At 40.5% G+C, this 26,245-nt stretch overlaps 1 protein-coding gene across 4 annotated transcripts in view; it reads left to right on the top strand.

Annotated features, from left to right (window-relative positions):
• The window catches only part of ST3GAL3 (ST3 beta-galactoside alpha-2,3-sialyltransferase 3), a 195,474-nt gene that overhangs the window by 5,051 nt on the left and 164,178 nt on the right, over window positions 1–26,245 (top strand). For 2 of the 4 annotated variants that reach the window (XM_014939201.1, XM_014939200.1), the window contains exons 1-2: window positions 538–554; window positions 647–791. In XM_014939201.1, the coding sequence (XP_014794687.1) occupies window positions 677–791 (115 nt within the window). In that variant the 5' untranslated portion in view covers window positions 538–554; window positions 647–676. Of the gene's footprint in view, window positions 1–537; window positions 555–646; window positions 792–26,245 lie in introns of those variants that run through there. The other 2 variants (XM_014939202.1, XM_014939199.1) reach the window with 2 other exon arrangements.

The raw sequence follows: 26,245 nt of genomic DNA, 5'->3' as shown, positions 1-26,245 counted from the left end.
GGCGGGGGCGGGCGGGCGGCGGGGTGCCCGGCGGTGCCGCTGCCCGTTCGAATTCGGATTCATCCCGGCCGTTGGCAGCTGTCAGCCGGCGGCCGGTTGCCGTTCTGCTCGGGCCGGGCGGGCCGCGCTCCCCTGGTGCCGCCTCCGCCTTCAGGGCAGCGCATCTCCTCGCTCTCGCCGGGACCTGCGCTGCCCCTGGCCGGGCTCCTGCGGGCCCCTCTGTCCCCGGGACACCCCCGAGCAGCCCCTGGGTTTGCTTTGCGGCGAGTCTGGGCTTTCCTGTGCCGGCCAGGCCTCCGCGGCCGTGCCGGTTGTGGGACTGATTCCCCGAAGCGTAAGTGCGAAGGGGGAGTTGGGCTGGTGCCCTGTCACCGCGTCGCGGTGACCTCCCGCCGCTCCGGAACGGCGTGTGCCTTGTGACGGGGGAAAAAAAAAAAAAAAAAACAAAAAAAAAAAGGAAAAAAGGCAGCTGCTTAGGGTGGTAGTTCTTATTTCCCTGATGCAGTTTGGCTAATCGGTGTGCTCTACCTTGTGGAGAGCGCGGCTTTGGGTCTGTGCGTTGTGGTGGGCGTGGGGTTGTGCGTGTTGGAAGGATGGCTCTTGGGATGAAGGTGGGTCCAACCTCAACCTGGTTTTCTCCTCTCAGGTCATGTAGAAGAGCAGATTTAATGTGAAGATGGGACTGTTGGTGTTTATGCGTAACCTGCTGCTAGCCCTCTGCCTCTTTCTGGTACTGGGATTTCTGTACTATTCTGCTTGGAAGTTGCACCTTCTCAGATGGGAGGATTCAAGTAAGTATGAGCGCCGTGTAACTGTTTCTGGGCTCCCTAAAACGTCTGTTAAATAGTTGCACTAGTACTGAGGAGGTTCTGATTTAGTAGTATTAGAAGGATGTGATTAAGCCCAATCAAATGCTGGAGCTTTTAGTATACTTAAGGGGTTGAATTTGTGATTACCTAATGCTCTTTATGGCTTTACTTTTATTACTGGGTACAGAAGCAAGTTCACACTCTATAAATCTAGTATTAGAGCCTTCAGTTCTTAGAGTATTCTGTGTTAGTTTATGATTCCTAATTGTCAAAATAAAGAGTTTGTGTGCTGAGGTTTTTGTTCCGTGAATCTTTCTGTACATTTTGAAGTATCTAAGACAAGGTTTTTTTCTCTGGTTGATTCTGATTTCTTTCTATAATCATATATACTGGTTATCTCATCATCTTACTTTGTCCTTCAGAAATCCTCATCTTCCATTTGTCTTCTGTGTAGTTATCTGCCAACTATCTGTCACCTAAAATGATGTGTCTCAACCGTTTTAAGTCCAAAGAGACATCTGACCTCATTGAATACAATCTGAGGGTTGTACTCGGCATTAATGCCATAGGAGGTTTTAATTACAATGAGATATAAATTAAGCTGAGTTTTGATTGCTCAGTTACTGCTCTTATTTTTGGTTCTGTTGTTTCCTTGCTTGCATGTAAGAATTTTATATGTAAAATAGAAAAACAAGAAAATAATTTCCTCCTCTCCCACTCCTGCCCAAAACACAAGCCAGCCTTTTTTGCAGCTGTTCCACGGGCTGTTTCAGATGTCTCGCAGCCGACCGTTGCTCCTTGGATCAGTGGCTGAGAAACACTGATCCAGAAGGATTGTTTGTCTGTCTGACAAAAAGCCATCGGTCAAATTCCATCTTCTCTGTGTTGCATTTCTGTGCACGCTGCTGGAGGTTTCTACTGCAATGCTTATTAAACTTAAGACTTTTCTACCTCTACGTGCTCCATATCTGTTGTTATGTGGTCTAAGAAGTTTTGCCCGACAGATGATGACTTGGATATGACATTTGCACTGATGCAGTGTTTTGGACAGGAGGACTGCTAAGGCGTCTTGTACTAGAACAGGTATTGAAAGACCAAATTTGTAACAGGAGGTGCACAGTGTCTTTCTAAGCAGGGATTGTTTCTTCAAGTTTCTTAATTTCAAAAATCTTGATTGTGACCTTCTGAAAACTAGCACTTTTGTGGATGAGGTATAGAAAATCTTTCCAGCGTGAAAAGAAGTAAAGAATGTAGTTAAAAGAACAGTTTTGCCGTACCTGCTACCACATAATGGTCTGTTATGAAATCCTGCCATCTGTTGCTTCCTTCATACCCCCAGAAGTTGTGTTGGAACTTCCCAAGTTGTATGAGAACTTTGTTAAATGTGGAGGAGAAGCTTTGTGTTTATGTGCCATATACCGAGGTGCTGGGGTGAGTTCTAAATTTCTTCAGATTTTGCCTCTTTGGAATTTGTGCCTTTTAGTTTAGTGTGCCATTTGTTATTTTACACCATGTCAGTCCCTGGGGAGTTTTAGCGTAACTGTGCTTTGCGATGTAGTGTTGCAAGTCTATATGCAAATATTGTGAATTTCTATTATGCATTTTTTGTTTATTCTTGGGAGTTGCGGTGTTTACACTAAGCTTCTTCAAAGCTTCATGTACAAAGCAATGATGTTAGTTTCTAGATTTAGCTTATTGGTCTTTATCAGTTGTCACAATTGATATAGACTGTATCATTGTTCCTTTTCTTCCAGACACTTTATGAATTGTATCTTGAATATCAGATGAAGCTCTGTGAAATATTAGTGTAAACAGCAGTCTGGTGGAAGAGGGCAAAATTTTATGTGATTACTTTTGAAAACAGTTAAGATGGTACCGGTTTTCAGTTGATCTTCATTCAGCGTTTTGCATGTATCCAAATATGTTTTATTTATCATGTAATTTTACATGAGGAACCTATGCAGATTTAAAATTCAAATTTTAAAGCCTGTATTGGGAAACTTGATATGAAGAGTTAATGTTAAGCTTCTATAAATAAGCTCTTGGAAGTTAACAAATGACAGAATTGAAGTTGCTCATTTAACCATGATTAGGCTTCCTTGGTCATGTGTAATATGATACAATGTATAATGGTGCAATTACACTTTCTATTTTCTGAAGGAGAGCTTTGCTCAGTTCAGTGGTGGAGACAGGTGGTGCTTGATAGCTGTTCGTGGTTTTATTTCCTCAATTGCAATTCAGTATGACCTTGTAAATTTCCTTAAGATTGATGTGATAACGCTGATGTCCTGAAAGGCAATGCTAAGTTAGATGTGTTAATTTTGGGGTGCTTAATAATCTGAGATTTATTGAATTTACATGTAAGTTATCTTCATATTAAATTATTCTCTCTTTTCTTGTGACCATTGTCTTTATTCTGGGTAGCAGTGACTCCCTGGCTTCAGCAGTCACATTCATCTTTTCTCTGTTCCGTTCTTTGTGCTAGAGGAGGCACGAAACTGAGCTGATCCTGACATCTGACACCCTGGCAATCTCTTCAGAGACTGGTTTTAGCAAACTTGACACCTGTATTTAGTAACGGACACAAACAAATTTGCCATAGCTTCGGTGAAAAGTATTTCTTGCTGCTGGGGGTGTGGTTTGTTCACTTAATGTTTTAGAAGATGCCTGTGTGTGTTGTTGTTTTGGCTAAGTTTGAATGGTAACTTTGTAACGAATCTAGCGGATGCTGAGACATGTTTGTATATTTAGCTGCTCGAGTAAATGAATAGTTAAAGTGATTTGTTTAGTTGCACTTCTGACACCCGCAAGAAAGGATGCTAAACTTCTGGATAGGCTGAAAGATTCACATCAATGTTTCTCTTACCATCTCCATTTAACTTTAATGTCCTCCTTGAGTGACGGCATAGTGAGTTCTGAGAGATTGTTCTCCTTGCTGTGTGACTCTACACCTTGCCAAAACACAAAGGAGAGTAGGAAAGAATTAATTCTCTGGGGCTTATCTTTCCTGTGACAAGAACAGATTGAATTCAGCTAATGTGAACTAATTAAGGTTGAATTAAGTTCAACTGCTGCTTCCTTTCAAGACAAACCTCCAGTGACTGCTACCCCTCTCTCATCCTTTTAGTGAGTGCCATGGCTGGCTACTCTTCCCCCCGCCTTGTTTCATGTCGGTGGCAGTGTGTTGTTAGTTCTCAGAGCAGCAGCAAAGTGCACAAAGTGGTGTGTCACACTGTGCGAGTGCAGGAGGGCCTTTGAGTTCTGGTGATCGTTGGGAATATGTGAGCAGTCTTTAGGACAGAGGTAAGCTTTCCTTTTTCTTCTTTGTTTCCTGATTTCTGTACTGCAGTTTCAGGCTCTGACAGCAGAGGTAAGAGATGTAACTGTCCTTGCACGTTCATCCCAGACGGGTGATAATGACGGATGCCGCAGCCCTCTGATTAAGAGTGCCGAGTTGTGTGGAGGTGTGCTGAGCGTGGAGAACTGATAATGTGATGTGGGAAACAAGCAAGGAACTAAGAAGTTTGGTATCAGGTTTAGCTGTCACGTACATTCTAGAAGGACCTTGCAGCAGCAGATAATCTTAACCCTGTTTACTGTGTTTCTGGATACTGACTTGTCAGGGAATTCTTACATAGTAATGGTAGTGATGGGAGCAGGTTTTGAAAATCTGAGATGTGCTCTGCAGCCTCTTTCCTAGTAACTCCGTGTCCTATCCCTTCCACCTCCCCTGGTGCATTTGATTCTGAGGAGAAAGGAAGATGTTACTTGTAGAGTGTGCAGAAGGCAGCACATGGGAAGGTGCCCCTTTCTCTTTGAAAAGGAGGATGGGAGGTGGAGTCTTGCTGACAGTGCCTCTTATATTTGCTTTATCAGCTTGGAGGAATGAATTTTTACCCATAGCTGAATGACAGAACATATTCATGTTAAAATTTAATACTGATGCTACTTAACCTGGTACATGTATAGCTGATTTTTGCAACTTAAAAATGAATGTGTTGTAAGGAAGGAATGATTCCATTAAAAAATATCCTGGCTGTGGAAATACTGGACTCATTCCTCCAAGACAGACTTTTTTTTTACCTTTTCAAAGTACTGAAATATACTTGGGATAGGGACAGTGTGATGCTGTTTTTCCTGTTCTGTCATATTTCTATCTACATTAGCATTGAATTAATTTAAAGAAATATACAAATATATATTCTACTTAGGTACTTTTGCCAAAACCTAAGCTAATACAATTTGTAGCTGTAGATTTTGAGCTTGTCAGTTTGAATGTGGCTTTTGAAACATCTCCAGGAATATTCTGTTGATGTCTCCATAAAGAAATCGAGTCACTACTCTGTCATCTGTTGCTCCATGTTATTTTCAACTCTAATTCTGGAAAGGCAGCCAAAGAGATAAAGCTCTGGGAGGAGATTTTCTGAAGGTATTTCAGGACCCTTATCCTTTTTATCCTTTTTTTTTTTTATGTCTGTTTCCATGGGAACTGAGGAGACATAAACAGGCAAAACTGACTCACTTCTGGTAGCAGGTTTTTAGTCTGCTTGCATTTCCATGGAAACCAGTCTCGCAGCAAAAAAAAAGACTAAATTAGTCGAAAGCAATCAAACCTCTATCTTTAATATAAATACTGATGTATCTCTTTTGAAGTGAAATGGTATTTTTGTGAATTCCTGTATTAGGGACTAAAAATGTACTGAAGAAATGGATCCTTCTACAGGGGTTTGGAACGTGCATGCTTTTTTTTCATGTGGCTAAAGCCTCACGGTATGTGTGACGGTATGTGGTGTGGGTACAACTGTTGTATATTGAGTTACTAGAGGTGTCGTTTGTTCTGTTAAGGGAGTGGATCTTGCGTACGCAGGCATCTGACTTCTTTTCATTCTGTTGTTTAATGAAAAGCAAATGAAAAGACATTCAGTCAGCGTGTGAGCAACTAGGCCACGGGGACAAACTCATCCCCTTTGTGGAGAGAGGCATGTAATAGTTTCGTGTTCAGACCCTCATCTCTGGGAGTTACTGTCCTACTTGTATTTGCCAGAAGAAGGAAATGCAGGAGTACTCCTATTAAAAAAGGAAAAAAAAAAAAACCAAAACAAACAACATCTCTGAGCCAGCTCAATTTGGCATTGGGAGCATAGATCTCTGACGAAAGCAGTTTGAGCTAAGCTGGCTGAATTTATGATAAGGTGGATGAGGGAGCGTATCCTTTCTTACTGTAGAATTACAACACACTCGTGCCCCTGGCGTGATGGTAACCATTTCACTTGCTCTGCATCCATCTATGGCCTTAGCCTTAGGGGGTGTGTGTTCTTTATGGTAGACTTTATTACTGTTGCTGCTGTTCCCTAGGCTGAAAAGCCTGAGAGACTTTACCCTTGTAGGCATTAGCTTTTTTTTTTAAAAAAAAAAACTTTTGGACAGTATTATGCAGCCGTGTAAATTTCCTGAAAGAGTTGCTTTTTTTGCTTTGCAGGAATGAACCACAAGCAACAATGAGACAGATTATTGTGAATTCACTGTTTGAGTTATTAGTAACTTCAAGGTTTGTTTCATCTATTCAGCTGTTCTGTAGTCTGTGTTAGTGCTGTATTTATTGCACCAAAACTGAGAACAAATGTTTAGAAAGTTCTCATGAGATGGATCCAGCTACAGATTTAAGGAATCTCTTTGCTACTTTTTCTTTTGCTTTAGGGATTTGAGGGTCACAGTAATGCTTTTTGAAATGCTAAAAAAAGGAAGTAATGTTATTGAGGCAGCAGTGAGTATTAGAAACAAAGATGTGAAAATAAGAGATAAAACAACAGTTGTCTGGTGAAGTAGCTTAGTTTTTCTAAGAATTCTCCTGTTGGGCTGAAATATTCCACTTGTGTTCAACTTGAAACTGAAAACTTTAGTGTACTAACTATAGTGAATGATTTTCTTACCAGTGCAGAACACAAGAAAAATGGATTTAGTGCCCAGAAATTCTTACTGCTGTTCAAGTTACTTTGTGTTCCCTGTTAACCTGCCAGAATAAGAAGCGTGGCTAAACTTAAACTCCTGGAACCCAGGACATTCAGTTGCGCTGGTATCTTTCACAGCTGTAATTGTGTTACCTACTTTTCACTTGGCTGGAGACAGATATGTGCGTTCCTGATGCCTTTTGCTCTGGCTGTTTGATGCAGCTGCACAGAGCTGCCTGCCCTTTCCACCAGAGGCAGCTGCCTGTCTGCCACCAGGACAGAAGAGACAGGTTACGAATCAGAACTTTTAAGGTCTTTGAAAGAGTTAAAAACAAAATAAAAACCAAAATCACGCATACTTCTCTATCCTTTACAAGGCAGTGCTGCATAAGGTAGGCCAAGGAAGGAAGGGAATAAAAGCGCTTAATCTTTTTCTGACCTGTTACTGCATATTTACCCAACATTCTTTACAGCCTTGCTGTACTGGGGACTCTGGTGTCTCTCCAGGAGTTTCTAGTGCTGCTGTAATGTTAACAGTGCAGGACAAAGCTCTGCTGGGGCAACGAGAAATGATGCATGACAGAGCCGTTGAGGGAGGGAGCAAGCATAATGATACCTTGTCCTTGGGATTTCTTCAGAGGAGGAGAACTCCCTGAATGCTCTTCAAGCTTTAGGAATCTATAGGGGCAGGTTTAGTGAAGGGCATTAAGAGCGTAGTATCCTAAGCGCTTTGTGGATCGAGGAGTGGCTGTGATGTACTCATCTTTGTTCTGTCTTCATTTTAGCTTTTTTGGCTCTGGTTGTGGTTTTAGTTCTGAGCTAATGTTGCCTTTTTAGGGAGATAGAAAAGGAAGGTGCAAGAGTACTTCTCCATCCCCCTACACACAGCTGGGCCTCAGTTTTGCATCCTAAAATAGTAAGGTGCTTTGCTTCTCTTGACAACAGCAGTCTCGTTGCTGTTTGAGTCCCTGTTCAAGCCTTTGTGTTTCCCCCTCTCTCCATTTGTGTGGCTGGCCGGTGGGTGCTCTTGGGGAACTTGCCCGGTTTAAAACAGAGTGTATCTTTATTAGTTTTGCTCAGTTGACCTTAACCTGACTTAGTGTTTCACTTACTCAGCTCTTGCACATTTTCTCCCTGTCAATTGCAAGTCTGGGAAGGGTATGTTCCTGTGATTTTTGATAAGCGAACTGGGATAGTGTTTGTAAGGGCCAGCACTTAATGTCTTACATGCAGACGAGGCTGTGTCCTCTGATAAGGTTTTTCAGAGGTGAAAGTCATCAGCCTTCCATGTTCTGGGAGGTACAATGCAGTGAAAGCACTTTACCTCTCTTAGCAATTGCTCTGCAGCTGAGTGCTTTCGGAGGTGAAAGGACTTATTCATCTCAGCTGACTGTGAACCCTATAGCAATGAGTTCAGCTGGAAACAATACCTCCCTGTGAGGACTGTCTCATCTGTGTTAGTGAGTGGTTCTCTGCCTTTCCTCCATCTTGTCACCGTACATCCCCTTGGTGTGCAAAGCACACACCTCGGACCCGTAGCAGCAATGGCTATTGTGCCTGAAGGTGTTACCACCCTTAATGGAAGCTCCACACTATCACTCGTTTGATAGAATAGATCTCACGGACTTTCTCCATTGCCTTTAATGCAGGCAGGCTGACGTTGGGCGCCTTTCATGCCCATTTCAATTCTGCTTCATGTCAGTTCTGTTGATGTTGGGGCAATAACTTGTGGCACAAGGGAGCTAATACATGATTTGTCTCGAGTTGGACAGCTAGTGCTGCTGTGATCTGCTGACCGTGGCCTTAGTACTGATTCTCACCATGTCTGTCACGCTTAGGGATGTTTTGCAGAGGAGATTTTTCCCAGATTATTATCTTCTGCCAACCTTTTCGGTGCTCTTGTCACTGTAACGTCTCATTTTTTCTCATTGCAGTCTGGGTTCACATCGCGGTGTCAGGCTGAGGCAATAAAACAGGCAAGCCTGGGTATGACTTGCAAGGACAAGTACAATTGGGTCATGAGGCATAGCTCTGTATGAATTATGTATCTCTTCTGCACTTTAGAAGGAATGTAATTGTGCACCCAGGCATCAAGCAAAAAGTAATTTGTACACTGTGCGCATATCCTGAATAGATGTTTGAACCTGAGCTGATTTCCAGTGGTTACTCCTTCATGGCACCACATGATTATTGCTCTTGTATGCATTGCTTTCTTGAGGAAGTAATAGCGTGGGAGGATAGTGCCAAAATTCTAGTCAGGTACAGAAACCACAGGATGCTTCTTAACCAGTTCTTGGTATTTTGAGTAACCAAATGCTTAGGTGATCTAAGTGAGATAGATATATCTGAGAGTCAGAATTTAGCGTTTCTTGCCCTGTTCCATAAAAGAAAAATCAGAATGTGTTAAAATCAGCTGTTTCCAATTTTTAAGAGCTTATAAACATATATCTTGATTGTCTTTAACTTTTTTCAGATGATGCTAGCATCCCTCCTACTTTAACTTGCTCTCAGATACAGCATGTCTTTTTTTTGCAGCTATTACCCTGTGGATGTCGGTGTTAGGGACACTGATTAAACATGAGGCTCATCTGAGGTGCAGCAAGTGCAGTAAATATACCCCTTAATAGCTCCAACACAGTGGAACTACAGAAAAGTTTTAACTGGTATCTTTTCTAGCTATAGTGAGTGTGCACTTTCTGAGGAGTATCTTTGTTCAAAATTTTATGTGCAGATGCACATATGCTTTAAAATACATATTGATTTCTGTGTCATCTCATTTTCACTAGAAGGTGAGTCTTCCTAACAGGTAAATATCTGATGGCTTCCTACATATGAAGGCTTGCTCTAATAAATGCTGACAAAGTTAATAATTTATAATTGCATCTTTTTATCTTTGTCAGAAATGAATCAATCTCAGAATAGCTTTAATACTGTGTAAGTATTGCTTTTCAGCTGTGACTGTATGTAGAGACCCTAATCCAAAAAATGTACTGAGACACATTTCTTAGGATGAAGGGTGATAACTTCAATAGACTTGACTCAGGAAGGCAGAAGAAACCGAGACACAGGGCAGCGAAATTATTATGAATTATGTCATGTAGCAGCTCAAGGGTAGAGCTATGAATAGAATAAAGGTCTCAAGGTTCTTGATCTAGTGTCCAGTTGCCCAAATCGGGCTCTCTGCCCTGTAATTACATATTCTACATTTGCATACTTCAAGAGAACAGTAATATGCTGAAGTTGCTTGCTTGGGGCAGAGATCATCTGCTGATACTTGTGAAAAAACCCACCAATATTTCATAGTACTGTATTGATAAAAAAACTGGTGATGGTCTTCATGGGCAGTGCTGGTGGTTTGATGTAGGCATTGTAATTAGGGTGTGATGTGGATAGTGTAGGTTGCTACTGGAAGATGCCCAAGGTGCTGCTTATAGAAATACCTTAAGAACTAAGTGTACAACTTGAACAGTAGTTGAATGCTGGTTTGGGGTTTTTCAACCTTCAGATTCACCACATCAAAGGCACTGTACTTCATGCTTTTCCGTACCACAACCACCTTTTTCTTTTTAAAGGTAGTATTTTTTTTTAGAATGGAAAAGTTTAATTTTGCTCTCCATACAAAACCACAGAACTGTCTTCTCACCTATTTAAACTTAAAGAAAAAAATAGTATGTTCAGGCACAGACTAAGCTTCTAGAATTTCTGCTCAAAGGATGAAAAAAATGAGCTTTTGAGAAGAGGGGAATAATGGAACAGTTCAGGCAGTTTTAACTATAGCAATCACTAATGCTCTGGGTATAATTAGAAATCTAATTACTGTGAATTTAGTTGCTAAGACTTTTCTGCCTTTTGAGACTTGCCCCACACAATTCTATCAAGTTCCAAATAGAGCATAGGCGGTTCTCCATTATACTGCTAGGAAATTACTAATGCTGCTTTTTTCTGTTAGCACTGTTGCTGTAATCTCTGTTTAGAAGTGCCTTATCTGAACATTGAAAAGGCTTTTATTATTTTAAAATATGATTCATTATAACATTAATTTCTATATATTTCAGTTCAGAGCTTTTGTGTTTTGAGTCCAGTGCTTCATTCAAAGCAGAAGCCTGAGTTAATACAATGTAAAGACTGCAAATTGAAAATGTGGTAATTCTGATTGAATTTTCTGTTTCCCTCACATTTAAGGATGGTTCAGATGTAGTTTGAATGTTTCTAAACTTTTGAAAGATAAATTTGCACATTGGAAAATAGGACTAAAAATACAAAAGCTTCAGTACTGTATAATAATAAATTATTTCTGCTTGCTGCATGTTTTGCTTCCCATAAAGTTAGTTTTATAATTAAAGCATATTGTATTATTTGAGAAATAGTTTGTGCTACTATGAATAGAGACCATGCTGTTGTATGAAGGGACTGCCTTTAGGCTGGTGTTTCATGACCTGTGAATGCTTTAAGTCTCTTGATGTTGTTACCAAAATTTTTCTTTTTTTTAAAAATTAAAAATAGCTCATAAACTAGGGCTAAGTGCTTTTTATGATGTACTTTCCTATGCAAATTACACTTCTTACTTCAAAGAATGGATGGATGAAGAACTAGAGAAATCTGTTCTTCTCCAGTGATTTGCTGCTGTTCTGATGCAGCCTTGATGCAGAATTCCTTCTTGTGATTAACTGTAAGTGGGGCTTGAGAAAATGGCAATTGAGAAGTGAGAGGAACCATTAGGTGAAGAACAAAAACCTTGGTATTGCAGAGTTCACTCATTTCTAACAAACTTTATGACTAGCATAAAAAAGAAATTTTTCTGCCAACTTCAATGTAATTTCAGGAAGTTAGGGCTACTTTGATTTTATTGAAGACTTAGCAGTGTAGCCAAAAGGTTTAAAAAACAAACAAACAAAAACCCTCTTGGGGTTTTGTTGTGTATTAATTGCTGGATTTGACATAATGCTGTGTTAGTATACTTTGTTCAGAAGTCGTGTATTTTTTTTGTACCTTTGCAGGAATGGCATTACTCACAAGTAGCTTTCCTTATCCTTCTTCCTGTTTGTGGTTTGTGATGGTTTCCTTCTTCAGGGACCTGTTCATAAAATGCTGGAAGAAGTGAAAGTTGCATGGGATACTGTGTGACTTTTCTGGGTTTGGGTTTTTTTTTGAGGAATTAAGTTTTAATTTTTTCAGTTAAATGCTTTAATCTTTGTAAAGACTAAATAACGTGATAGGGTAGGTAATGTGAAATGAACGCTGGACTTGCTGTACTGGAAAAGTTTCAGCTGCTGCTCCTCTGGCTTCCGTTCAGATGCACTGGAAAGCTTGTTTGTACGGTGAATTGGACCAGGGAACTGATACAGTGTGAAAATACAGGGGCCTTTTCTTCCCTCTCCCTCCACCTCTTTAGGAAATGTTATTTTTAATCCACGCCAGGCAGGCTGACCTGCTTAAACCGGTATTTTTGCTGAAATATCCTTGCAGCCACGCAGGTGAAGGGTCGCTCTGGAAAGGCTGTGGCTGGTGGAAGGAGCGGTTATTGCAGGCTCCACGGGAGGGCAGCAGATGCCTTCTGCTGCACCACCTCAAGGACCAGTGCAAGTTGCATAAATATTATTTTAAAAAACCAGAAACAACCCACGTGTGTTTATCAACGACAAACAAAATCCCAAAACAACCCCAAAAGTACAGCATCCGTCCTTTTTTGCAATTATAAAGTGGCAGCCACCATTCCCTGGGTGAACTTTTAGTGAGTGCTACCTTAAAAAAAAAAAACTTCCATAGTCATTTGGTTTTAGAGTAACTTAATTTGGAGGAACCTTGCTATTCATATCCAGTCCGCTACTGTTGCCAGTAGCTATTTTCATAATCCGATCAAGTCCCATCTTGTGACAAGTTTCTGGTTTTCCCTCCTGACACTCCTATTCTAGAAGGTGCCTTTGCTAATAGCTGGTGTTTTGGGTTTTTTTAATTCCATAGAAATTAACATGCATATGCCCAAGGAACCTGGGGAGAGTGGAAGACATTACACAGGGATGTAAGGGCTTGGATACCGTGCTTGTATTATGGCAGAGGGAAGAAAATCTGGAGAAATCTAAAATTGTTAGGAAATCAGGCTTTGTTAGTTCAGTCATTTACAGAACAGCTCATTTTATTTAAAGGACTCTTGCACTAGAGGAGAAAGAAGAAGAGTTCTAACTATGTAGTGTTATCTCATGTGTTGGTGCTGTGATGAAAATCTGGATGCTTCTAATCCTGAAGTTCTTCCTGCAAACAGAAGAGAAAATAGAGAATGAAGACAGATTTGATAATTTGAATTGCTTTTCAGCAGATAGAATTTATGTGGAAACTGAAGACCAAGAAATGGTGAAGTCCTCTGTCAAGTGATGATGACATGTTTATAATTTTTACAACAACTGCTGCTGTTAATGTAATGTATTTTAAGGAGAGAATCAAAATATAATTTGGGGAGACAGGTTAGTATTATGAAGCACACCTGTGTCATATCTCTTTCGTGTTTCATGGCAAAACCTGTATGGGTAAAAAAATCTGTATGGTTCTGCCCCTCCATCACTGGTAACACTCATGTAATAACAGCTATGTCATTGGCGGTTTTCCTTTACTGTTGTGTCTCCCATCCCACCTTCCCATCTTCCTGGCATGTGTGACCTTTGATTTCCTGAGACAGATGTGCTGTCTTTTCATGTAATAGTACCTGCTAAGATTTTTCTGACAAACTTGTCTGACTACTTTTCAAACCTATTTATAAGCTTCTTGTACCATTTTCCTATGGTATTGAGCTTCTCAATCTAATTGTGTTGTGTGAAAAAGCCACCCCTAAAGCCTAGTTAAAACATTAATGAGTTAAGAAGATGAGGAAATAATTTAGGTTTTTGTAGAACCACTTGGTAAATTTGCCCAAAATGAATAGCAAAGTGGTTTATTTATTTGGTTGATTGATTTTTCGTACTGTTTTTTTTTTGTTGTTGTTTTGAAAAAAGTGATCAAGAAGATAGCGTGGTGAATATTTAACTCTGGGTGGAAATCACAATGAGAGTCTAAGAATTTGTCTGGGTTCAGAAAATAATTTAGTATCTATATAGAGGTTGGAAAAACTAAGAATGTCTGACTAACCAGGATTTTAGAAAGCCAGATTTGGAAAGAGAATGAATCTTATTTCAAGGTATTAAACCTCTTTATGTGAACTTACTAGGAGAAAAATATATTCTAATCGAAGGGTTTCTTTTAAGGATGGCTCCAATGTGATTGAATAGAGGCATGTTAATTTCCTGTGAATTTTTGCCCTGATCTTAGTAGTGGATGCTCCCAAAGGAGGAATTCTACTGTATTGACATCTGATGATTTTAGGTTCTGAATCTACCCTTTTAGGAAACCTATTCCGAGTTGCTGCACTTGTCCAAATGTTTTCTATGTTGTAAGCACCTAAAAGATTAAATGCACATATTACATTATTTCTTTGAAAGCAACTAGTCTTTGTACTTGTTAGGTTCACATGTGGTAACCATTGATACGGGATCAGCTTGAAGATGAAAATAGATTTATTCCAGAAAAGCAGGGTTAAATTTGGAATGAGATTTGGGAAATGCTCAGAATTAGTCTGTGGTTGATGCTGGTGTCTTCTAGGTTACTTTATTCTATCTTTGTGTTGAAACTCATGTTGATTCTGAGAAGTAAATTAAGGCTCATTTGGACTGACCAATCAATCAATCCCTTCCTGATTTGCTTTTGTAGGAAGTTAAGAAAGCAGTGTTTTTCTGGAGCAGAATCTCCATCTTTATTCTGTTGTTTAAAACAGATTCCTTTTTTGCTTCTCCTTCACCTGAGTTTATATTCTTTCCTTTTTTTTTTTTTCCTGAGTCCACTTAGCCATTATCATTGCAGTCTTAGTAGTAATAAAGAGCTCTTTTACTGATTGTAACTGCAGTGTACTCTCACATTTGTATGTACACAAGTGTAATGTACGAATTGGGGAAAAACCAGTTTTCATCTTGTATTATGTGTCTAAATACAGAAATCTAGAGGAAAACACACCTACATTTATTAGTCTTAAATATGCCCCTTACTGTCCAATTCTTTCTGGTTTAAAATAGCTTTCAAAAATTTTCAGTGTTTTTAAGAACAGAGCAAGACTTTGCAAAATGATAGGATAACATCAGTTGGAAGGAACGTAAGGAGATCTCTAGTCCAACCTCCTGGGCAAAGCAGCATCAGTTATTACATGACATCGGGTCTTTATCCAGCCAGGTGTTGATAACCTCCAAGAATGGAGACCACACAACCTCTCTATACAACCTGCTCCAATGCTTCACTGTCTTGATGGTGAACAGATTTTTCTTTACATCTGGAATTCTCTTGTTTCAGCTTCTATCCATTGTCTCTCATCATCCCACCTGAATCCAATACTTCAGGAACCAGGCTCTGTGTTCTTGGTAACCTTCCCACAGATGCTGGAGGGCTGCTGCTTTGTCTCCCTGAAGCTTTGTCTTCTGCAGGCTAAATGAGCCTCGTTCCCTCAGTCTCTCCTCATAGGTTTTGTGTTAGTGCTGTGGTATTTGATCATCTGCACAATCCCTTGTTTGTCTGTAGCCATGCCTAGAGACCAGGCATGATGTGTTAAGACAGACGGTCCATTGTCATTTGGAGGGTGTTGTGTTGTTTGGTTTTTCTTCCCCTAACCATCTTCCTGCTTCATGTCAGTTAAATCGTTCCGTGTACTTTCTGCTATTTCACCTTCTGTTTCAAACACCTCCTGATTGTGCATTTGTTGCACAGGAGGTGCATAGTATTTGCATTGGAGCTTACTGAAGAAATGTCAGATCAATGAAGGGGCATTGTATATTCAACATTGTACATTCAGTAATGATATAGGTAATGCTCTTGCTACCACAAAGGCCTTTTGCTTCTCAAGAGGCACAGTCCAAAAGCAGTCACTGTTAAGGGAGTATAGAACAGAGGGATGAGTAGAAAAACAGACTGTAGGCAACCTGTTCCATGGTGCTGTAGTGGAGAAATTTTTCCTAATGTCCAGTCAGAACCTCCGTAACTTGTGGCCATTGTCACTTTCTTCCCCTGAAGGACTTGCAGGATGGTACGGGCATTAAGTTTTCCATATGCCTGCTTTTTTTTTTTTTTTTTTTTTCCTATAAATGTAATTGTAGGTAGAAAGTGGAGTCCTGAAGGCAATATAAGAAGTGGAGATATTATTCCAAGATAATCAGGGCTCTCTTGAAACTCCAGAGCTCAGTAGATGAGAAAGTCGGTGAGGAAAGGCAGTGGCTCTTTGTGCAATACTGCTAATTTAGGTTCTGAGTACTTGACACACAGCTATTTAGTCAGCTCAGAATAACAAAGAACTATTTGGAAGAGGATGGCTGTTAGAGACCGCTGTGTAATCAGATGTCAAGGACTGGTGTGAAGATGATGGTTGCAAGGGAGGACATGCATGTGGTAATTGGTTCCCTCTGGAGAAGACAGTGTTGCTGAAAATAGCTGGGTTGGGTGTGAACACTGCTGCATTTGAACTGCTTTTACTGCTGCCAGCTGTCGATGATGGGCATGCCTGGGTTGTGAAGAAAAATGTAGGGATATTTATAGTGTTGAACACAGGTTTTATCTTCACTGAAGTGACTGCAAATTTGGGTTTGCAACCAGTTTCAAGGTGAGTTGTGTGACCACGACGTGGTGCATGCAAAAGGAGTAGTGTCCTGAATGCCTCCCTTGTGGACTTGTTTTAGTTTTTCTAATCCTTTTGAGCATTTGTAGTGCTTATTCTGTCATACTTATTTCTTCAACTCCTCCTAGTTCTGCAGTTTCCAGTATAGCGCAGATGGTTTTTTCCAAACTATTTTTGAGGTAGTTTATTTTTTTTAGTCAGGGATCCACACTAAGCTGTTTAAATCTCTCCCATGAATTACTTCATTGATTTAAAACTCTGTTTTAATGTGTAAAACTCTGTGGTGTAGGAACACTTGAGGTATTCCCTCAGTTGTGCTGATGGTGACCATAGTCTAATATGGTGCTGATTCATCTGCCTTTTGAGTCCTTTTAGCCATTGCTTGCAGTTGTCTTGTCTGTGGTGACTACACCCACAGTAGCATTGTCTCTTTTCAATAGCAGCTCCACTTGTTCTCCTTCAAAGGTGAGATTTCCAAATCATGCAAGCTAATAATCGGTGACAAATACCATAATGTCTTTTCTTTCAGTAAGAGTTGAGGAGTATATTCCTCTTCTAAGCTGTTTTCTCTTAAAGTGACTTTTATCAATTTCTCCTAGAAGTGTGCCAGTGTAAACTTCATAAAACATTTTAATTAAAAAACTTTATTTGTGGTATTTCCTATGTCTGTGTCCAGTGGGAACTATTGGGATGAATGTTTCCAGAAGGCTTCATTTTGCATTGATTGCTGGGTGGTTCCCTTCCTACATCCTGTACAATATGAAGCTTCATCTCTGGAATGTCTGTCTGGTCCTGTAAAATGTTTGGGGAAATGCAGTTATGTGCTGTGACCTGGGGTATAAATCCCCTCCAATTGGATGTTGGATGCTGTGCTTTTAGACAGGATTATAAACACATGGAGGTGCTTCTTGAAGATAGGAGCAAATCCAAGTTAATCACTTCTAATTTCTCTTTCCCCATGTTGTTTCTCCATTAAGGCAAATGCTTTTGGCTTATCTTAAAGGATAGGCTTGAAAGTGTCTCAAATTTCTAGATGAATGCTGGGCAATTCTACAGAGAAAGAAGTTATGTTGCTGTGATTATAACCATCTTGGGACTTGGGCTATATTGAACAAGTCTTCTGCCAGAAGGCAGAAGCCTCCTTATTGCTGTCCTGATGTTAAAAATGGCTGAAACGTTTTTTTTTTTTTTAATTTTTTTTTTAAAAAGAGCTAACAGCAGAAAGATCTAAGAATAGCAGTCCTGACTAGTCAGTCTGTCAGTAAGGAATGGATGGTGTTAAGTTCCAAAATATGCATTAAAGCTTAAAAAATAATAATTAGTATTTATTTTTAACTGCTAAAATATCACTTATTTTCATATTTATGTTATGTATCTCAGTGCCTTTATCTTGCATTTGTGTTATCCTGGCCCTCTGTCTTTGAACCCGGCTACCTCACTGGCATTAAAAAACAACTGGGAGTGAGCTGGAACTGTGAGGCAGTTTCCTTTCATGTTTTATAACTGTCCAGTTACTTTCTGAGATAATTAAATAAATATTTAGTTTGTAAACTAATTGTCCTGTGGGCTTTTTAGTGTAGATTAATGGACTTCATTTCTAGTAGTGTTTATTTTCTTGATTATCTGATCTTAAATATTGCTGCTCATTTTTTAACAATGGCCACTCAAAATGTTTTCCTTCATAAGAAATTGTAGAAAATAGCCTTGGAAAGAACTGTGGGAGGTCTTTCTCCAGGCCCTTAGAAACAATATTTTTAGCATCGTTTTACGCCAACGTATGTCAGAAGTACTCCGTGGAATCTAATGCTGGAAACTTGGGCAATCTATCCCAGTGATTAATTATTCTTCCCTGTAGACAGATTTTTCACAATGTCTACTCTAAATCACTTTGACTGCAATCGTGTCAATGGCAAGCTTTTCTCATCCTCACTTTTCCTTTTTTTTTTTTTTCCCCCACTCAACATGTGTTTATGTATTTTAAGTTAGTTGATAGACTTCTTCCAGTCTTATTTTCTTCAGATTTGGGATTTTTAATCTTTGGAGTGGAGATTTTTTTTTTTTTTTTTTTTTAACCCAATCATTCTAACATCTAAAGACTCTACAACTTGTGCATATATTTTCTGGAGTGTAGTACTCCAGGATGTATTTCTTTGCAAGCTTTATCTGTATGAGTGGAGTAGAAAAATGTGGCTTGCTTTTATGATCTAGTTCATGCTTTTCAGTGCAAAGACATTGGGGTTTCAGTATCTTGCTACTAATTCAGCTTAGCTTGCCTTTCACTATAACTCATTCTAACACCATTATGTCCACTTGGAGGTACTGTGTTCCCTTGCCAAGATTCAAATATTTCTATACTTGCCATATACTTGGATGTCTTGTTGCTGTTACTATGGAATGTGTAAAAATGTGGTTCCGAATCTGCTCTGATGCAAAGACATGAAACCATCTTTGAAGCTTAAAAGTTGTGGCTTTTGGTCAAAGGCAATTGACTACTGTCTTCCATCCTTTCAGAAGAAGACACTGAACTGGGTGGAAGTGTCTTGTTTGCAATATCATTATGGACAATGTATTTTGTTGGATTTCTTTCAGTTTCAAGCCCTCTAGACGTTTTCTGCCACATATCCCTGCCCTGATGTGTTTTCTAGATCTAGATCTGCATATAGTATAGGGCTCTTTTCCAATGTAAGTTGTTTCTTCTCTCCCTGGATTTATATTTTCTATTTTTGAAGACAGGTGGTGTGTAGTTCTGGATTAAACTTCAGTGTATTCATTCATAGTTCAATTTTTGAGACAGTTATCTTAACCACATTATCTAGTTAGAGCATTCCTTGCTCTTGTATGTCTTTTCCTCCTTGCTGCTTGTTCATTGTATGAACACAGTCATTCTGTGATAAATATGCCTGTGCTTCAAATAAAGCTTAGGAGCTTTATTTGCCCTATAGTGCTCATATAGTCTATACTTACCCTCCCTCCCCTCGCTTTCCACATCATGTGAGAATAACAGCATGTACACCCAGTTTCTGAATTTCTGTGCTGATAAAGGTCATCAGCTAGACACCGTGAGGGTGGTGTTTCCTGAAGTTCGTGGCTTGTGTTGAAGCTTCACAGTGACCCTTTGTGAATGGGTCTGGAAACTTCATCCCAAGGAGAAGCAAAGGGACTTTCTGCCTGGTATTACCTTTTCTGCTCTTGCGCTGAGTCTGCAGCGTGGTGGTCCTTCTTCCAGCATGGGGATGGTGAGTGGTCATAGGATACCAGAAGTAGAGGACTCTGCCTGTGTTATTATGCCTGGGGCCATCTGCAGATGAGCTGTAGCCTTCAAGTTGCTTTTTGAAGAACTTCCGATAGAACATTTGGATTACTGTGTGATATGTGGCTGTTGGATGATGCACTGATTTTAAAATCAAAAGGCTGCTTTTGGCTTTACAGAAAGTATCCAGAAAATATTAATGTGCTGTTAACTGGCTCTGGTCTTCCTTAGAGGACAGTACTCAATATTTCGTTTTTGATTTTTTTTTTTTTTTTTTTAGTATTTTAAATTCTTTTTAAAGCTAAAATATCTCTCGTTTCCAATCACAGAAAAAAGTCTTGGGAAAAGAAATAGATTAATATCATAACCAACCCAAAACATGACCCTGTAGCGCAAAGAAACCCACAAACTTGGAACATCTTCACAGGAAACTAGGTCATTAATGAATAAAGCTAGTCAGGTATTCTTGGTGCAGTGGATGCTCCTGATGGTCAGGGCTGAGCTTCATCTTATGCTATGCTGCTTTGGAACAGTAGAGGGTACTGTTGGTGTAAGATACAAAATGAGTTTTTTCACACGAAGCTTGGATTCTTTTTTGCTCCTATTATGTTGGTCACTGGAACTGTTGACATGTTATTACATATTCATTTTTGGGTTGCCGTCTTGTCTTCAACCCATCCATTTATGGATTTACCAAGTAGCTTTGTGGACAATTCTCTAATTAAGTATGAATGTTTTCTCATTATTTTTGCTGTCACAAAAAGTGCTTTAAAGATGTCTTCTGATATATCTTGTTTTTCCTTTAGCGTTAAGGAAAGACTGTTCCTTCTTTGTTCTAGATTGAGTTGTTAATTATTGTGGACAGATTTCCAGAGAGGTTTTTTTCTTCTGGAGATAAAATATTAAAAAGAACAGTAATGGTTTGGGGACAGACCTGCAATTATTCCATCTCTCTTGTTGGACAGCCTTACAACAATCTTTCCTCCCCTGTTTTATTTACCACATTCTTACACAGTCTCTGGCTGCTGTTCACCACAGTTGTGTTTTATTTGAATGTTGACAGGTGTGCAGTTATTTAAGACCTGCTTTTAAGGAATGTTACCGCTTTGCCAGGGATCATTTCAGTTCTGTGGAAAGGACCTGAGCTTTCCAAATCTAAATTTCTGAGGGTATAGTTACATGGTATGTTGATTTTGGTGGCAAATCAGCTGTAAGTAACTATGTAGTAGTATTTTTAAGGAGTATTTTTGGTGGTTTTTGTCCTAGACTTTTTCAGTGATCTGATTTCCAGCCTTCCTTCACCTGGTTGTCCTGGCATAGCTGTGCTGGGGGGAGTTGCAGGGCACACAGGGTGTGAAAATTTCCTTAGAATCATAGAATCATTGAGGTTGGAAGAGACCCTTGGGATCATCGAGTCCAACCATCTACCCTACTCTACAAAGTCCTCCCCTACACCATATCCCTCAGTACCGCATCTAAACGTCCCTTAAACACATCCAGGGATGGTGACTCAACCACCTCCCTGGGCAGCCTATTCCAATGCCCTATCACTCTTTCAGTGAAAAATTCCTTCCTAATGTTCAATCTAAACCTACCCTGTTGGAGCTTGAAGCCATTCCCTCTCGTTCTATTGTTAATTACCTGTGAGAAGAGACCAGCACCAACCTCTCTACAGGGTCCTTTCAAGTAGTTGTAGAGAGTGATGAGGTCTCCCCTCAGCCTCCTCTTCCTCATACTAAACAGCCCCAGCTCCTTCAGCCGCTCTTCATATGATTTGTCTTCTAGGCCCTTCACGAGTTTTGTTGCCCTCCTCTGCACTCGCTCCAGCACCTCGATATCTCTCTTGTATTGAGGGGCCCAAAACTGGACACAATACTCGAGGTGTTGATTTTACTTTGCTGCAAAAGTACTGTGTAAAGATGCTTTGAAGTTGGTGTTAATTTGTGGTTGGAATTGCTCATCCTGATTGGGGGCAAGACACCTTCAGTTTGGTCACTGCCATATTCTAACTGTACTGTAACATACTTATGCCGTTGGAAATCCCACTATGGGTTTATTTGTTGTTATGTTGGCAAAAAAATGCTGCTTTCAAGTAACGTTTTCCACTTGGCAAAATGATTTAAGCCATGATGTCAGAAAAGATCCCTTGTAGGTAGATAGTGAGTTAGTTACACTACAGGATTTGTTGATCTAGGTATAGTAGGAAACTCATCAAAGCCCCAAGTTCTTCAGCTGCTGAGTCTGTCTGCCATTATGGTTTATCCACACTGAGATAGCATTACTGGTACTACAGTGTGGTTTTATTGGTGAAAGATCCTATATAGGTAATCTTGAAAGAAACTTATTCCTAAGCCCAGTTACAAAATTCATAACTGTTTCCCCAGTCTGTCTTTCTTGTTCTTTTGTATGTTTGTGGGATGATAGAGTAGCGTTTGATAATGGAGTTACTGGGGAGCAGAAAAGAGAAGGGGGTTGAACTAAGATGGAAGAGGAGTGGATAGAAAGGTATTGGTGTGTTTTGGGTACAGAGCTACAGGAAAATAGTGCTACAGGCTATGGGAAACAGGGCTAGCGCTGGTTATAAACATGTTTTGAAGCATCACTCTTCTCCTTTGAGCTTCAACCATAACCCTTGATTCTACTGCTTGCCTTGAGCCAGCTTTTTCTGTTCAGCTAATTGTGTGGCAAACAATGTCAGCCTGCTCTAAAATGGGAGAAGTTCAGAAAGGAAAGGTGGTTTGACCTCTCATCCAGAGGAGTCCTTGCAATGGCCAAAGGAAGGAGCATTGGGGATTGTGTTCAGGGGCTGTTCCTTTGTGACTGCGTTGTGAGGCTGTGCCTTCTGTGGCACCACTGTTTAAATTCACTAGGAGAATGCAGGGCAATAATAATCCATCTGCTTGAAATCCTCTCACGGGTGAAATTTCATGGGGGAAGTTGTCAGTGCAGGACACTTCAGTCACGTTGAGTATATTGAACAACAGCAGAGAAACTGTCTGGATCCCGTGAGCTAACTCGGGTAATTCCTGGCCTGGGCACTCCAGTTTGCACACTGTTGTGTTAAAGTGGCTGTTCCTCTTGTGAGAGCCAGTAGTAAAGAACAGTTTATTATGGATAATAGTCGTGACCTGAACAGGATCATTCTTGGATTTTCAGTCCTGGACTCAAATAGCTGTAACAATACATTTCATTATCCTGGGGAGGAAACTCTTTGTAAGTGAACCCTAACCTTATAGTCATTAGATTTATCCTTTGCTCAACTTGGGATAAATTCAGTTCTCACTTTGAAAGTCATTGTTAAGACTTCTTGCCTGGTGTAGCATTACCATCAGACTGGAAAGTTTGTCTTTTTTGCATTTGACTCCTCTGCATTTAATTTGTTTTGAATTAGTCTGATGCGAGTGGAAGTACTTGCTCTAAAACCCAGAGAGCAGTGGTGATTTAGAACAAGGGCATTTCACAGAGTCACAAAATAGCTGAGACTAGAAGGGACTTCCAGACACCATCTTCACCTTCATAGTAAAATTGGAGATCTTTTGTTATGTTTAAATATAATTTCCTGCTCCTCAGTTTATTCCCATTGCCTCTTGTCCTTTTACTGGGCGCCTCTGAGTCCATCTCTGCCTTCTTTATTCCTTCCCATCAGGTTACATTACTAAGATCCTCCTGAGCCTTCTCTGATCAAGGCTAAACAATCCCAGCTCTCTCAACCTCTCTTATGGCAGATGCTTCAATCCTTTAATCATCTTAGTTTGCCAGACTTGCTCCAACATGTCCATGTCTCTCTTGTAGTGGGGAGCCCAGCACTGGACCCAGCCCTCCAGCAGTGTCTCCCAGTGCTGAGCTGAGGGGAAGGATCCCCTCCCTCCCTTGCCTGGCAGCTCCCTACCTCACGCAGCCGAGGATGCTGTTGTCTACCTTGCCATCAGGACAGACTGCTGGCTCAGTTCAGCTGCTCCACCAGAACTCCCAGGTCCCTCTCTGCAAAGCTGTTTTCCAGTAGGCTGGTGTCCAGCCTGAACAGCACGGGGTTATTCCTCCCCAAGAGCAGAACTTTACATTTCCCTCTGCTGAACTTCATGAGATTTGTCTGCTCATTTTTCAGGGCTTTTTTTATACTTTTTGTCATCAGGGTCCATACCCCATTCAGCAGGAGCCCCATGTTTTCCCCAGTCCTCCTTTTGCTGCTAAATTACTTGTAGAAGCACTTTTTGTTGCCCTTCATGTCCCTTACCTTTTTCAACTCTAGGCAGGCTTTGACCTTGCTAAGCCTGTTGTTGTGTACTAGAGCGGTGTCTCTATATTTGTCCCACCTCTTGTAAGCATTCTTCTTATGTTTAAGTTTTCTCAGAAGCTCCTTGTTCATCCATGCAGGTCTCCTGGTGCCTTTTATTTCCTGCATGTTGGGTTGGATTGTTCTTGGGTTTGGAGGAGGTCATCCTTCAAGATCAACCAAATCTCCTGCACCTGTCTTCTCTCTATGCCCATATCCTATGGGTTTCTCTAAAGCAGGTCCCTAAATAGGCTGGATTCTGCTCTCCTGAAGCCCAGACTTATGATCCTGCAGTTTGCCTTGTTTCCTTTGCCTTAGTTGTGACTTAAGGCTTGGTTCAGTGACTTCTCTGGTTTGAGCATCAGTAGGGTTAATATCTCAGCCTGTGGTTGTGCTGGACTGACTTGGTCTCATGTTTTAATCTGAACTAGAAACTTTTGTATCTGTGAAATTTATACCTTGAGTGAACCAGTCAGACCAGGTCTGGGTAAGTGCTAAATGTTCCTGCAGAAGACTACACTGTTCTTAACTTACATTTACTGATACATCTGTTCCTTATGTGTGTTGGTCTTGCGTACCAATGCTGGTACTGATGCCATTAGTCTGTCTGATTGCGATTGCTAGACACAGATTTATATCTAACTTCCATCTAGTCAGATGTCATTAAAATTACTCCGGCTAGACCCATTTCCATCCCCTTATGTGTGCCTGGAAATGAGGTCTAAATCTGCATACCCTGGGTTGTCCTGAGATCATGGTATCACCCAAAGTATTTCTTCAAGGTGTAGCTATCTTGTCCTGTATGTATCTACAAAAACTGGCCAAGAGGAGTTGACTGCACAACTAGCTGAGGAATTATATAGACTGCTTGTTGCAGAATCCAAAATTTGGTCAATATCCTCATGGTCATTAGTAAGTTTCAAGTAGCGTGGGTATGGCCAAGGTATAATTGGATTCTTAGGAGTGATCAGGGGTGATTTTCTCAGTGGAGTTTGTCCAGTACCTTTCTTCAAGTTCTGCATCTTCTCCCCACATGGTTTGCTGTAAGCAGTGGCTGTGCCAGCTGATGGATACACCTCTCTCAAATGCTGTACCTCAGAACGAATTGCAGAGTAATATCCTAGTTAGTATCCAGTATTCCTGGTCAGCAAAGATGGTGAAGCGCTGGCAAAAATACTTGCAAAGTGATTGAAGGCTCTGCTTGCTTTTAGTTACTACCACCAAATTAGCTTAATTAAAACCAGCTGTGGGAAAGTGGTCTGCTGCAACTGATAAATCTAATTTCCTTCTCTCAAGTGTCTGTGGGCCTGGAGCTGGTGATAACCGTCTGCTTGGATGCAGTGAGGATCTTGAGGTGGTTGCAGTTCTCTTCCATATGTGCAATTTTGAAGTTGGCCCTAAATCCTGCTTTTGGCTCGCGTTTCTCCATATGGAGTCCTTGGCCTTGAGATGCTCGGGCTTGTGTGTCGCATTGAATAGCATCTATTATGGTTAGTGTTGCCATTACTTGATTTGGTTTGGGAGAATTAGTGGGCATGTTTGTTTTAGTATGGTTTAGAAAGAATGTCAAGGTTATCCAGCCTGAGAAAGATGCTCTTTTATTGAAGTTTAAAAACCTTACAAACCCAAAAGAATCCCTTCCCCCACACCCAAATCCTGGCTTTAAGAACCAACAGCTTAAGCCATTTAGAAACATAAAGCGTTTGTTTTTTTTTTCTTTCTGAATGACCAGCAGCCCTTTGTGTTTTGTGAACTGTTATCTCAGGCTTCTGCAATATTCTGCTCTACTCATTGCTGTCTCCCTTCACTTAATCCTCTCCTCCTTTTCCTTGTCATCTGTTCAGTTGTGCAGGCAATTTCACAGTCAAACTTATGGCCAAAAAGTTGCCTACATTGATGGCTTGTCACAAACCAAGAAGAGGCCATTTTCCATTTCTGAATTGATCCCAAACCTGCCAACATCAAGCTGTTGGATTATTTTTTTTTTGCCAGTCAAATGAAGTTGTGTTAGATGAGGCAGCTGTTTTAGAGTAAGGTTAATAAAATGACTGTTGCCTTTTATAAGGAGTTCTGCTAGTGGAGTAATCCAGAAATGGCGAAACTCTAAAATTTGTGAATCCCAGTGAGCCTGTGAAATCCTGGCTGGGAGCACGCTTCAGCAGGTGGCTGGAAATGCTAATAAGGAATGGGGTCTGTTGTGGAGCGCTGCGGAAGGTTTGTCTTTCTGAGATTACGATGGATTTTCTTTGTGGAAATTGAATTAATTTAAGAATGGGAGTTGCTCTTGGC

This window comes from Calidris pugnax, unplaced genomic scaffold, assembly GCF_001431845.1.
Source record: "Calidris pugnax isolate Ruff unplaced genomic scaffold, ASM143184v1 scaffold18, whole genome shotgun sequence".
NCBI lineage: Eukaryota > Metazoa > Chordata > Aves > Charadriiformes > Scolopacidae > Calidris > Calidris pugnax.
This window is presented reverse-complemented; position numbering and strand designations above follow the sequence as displayed.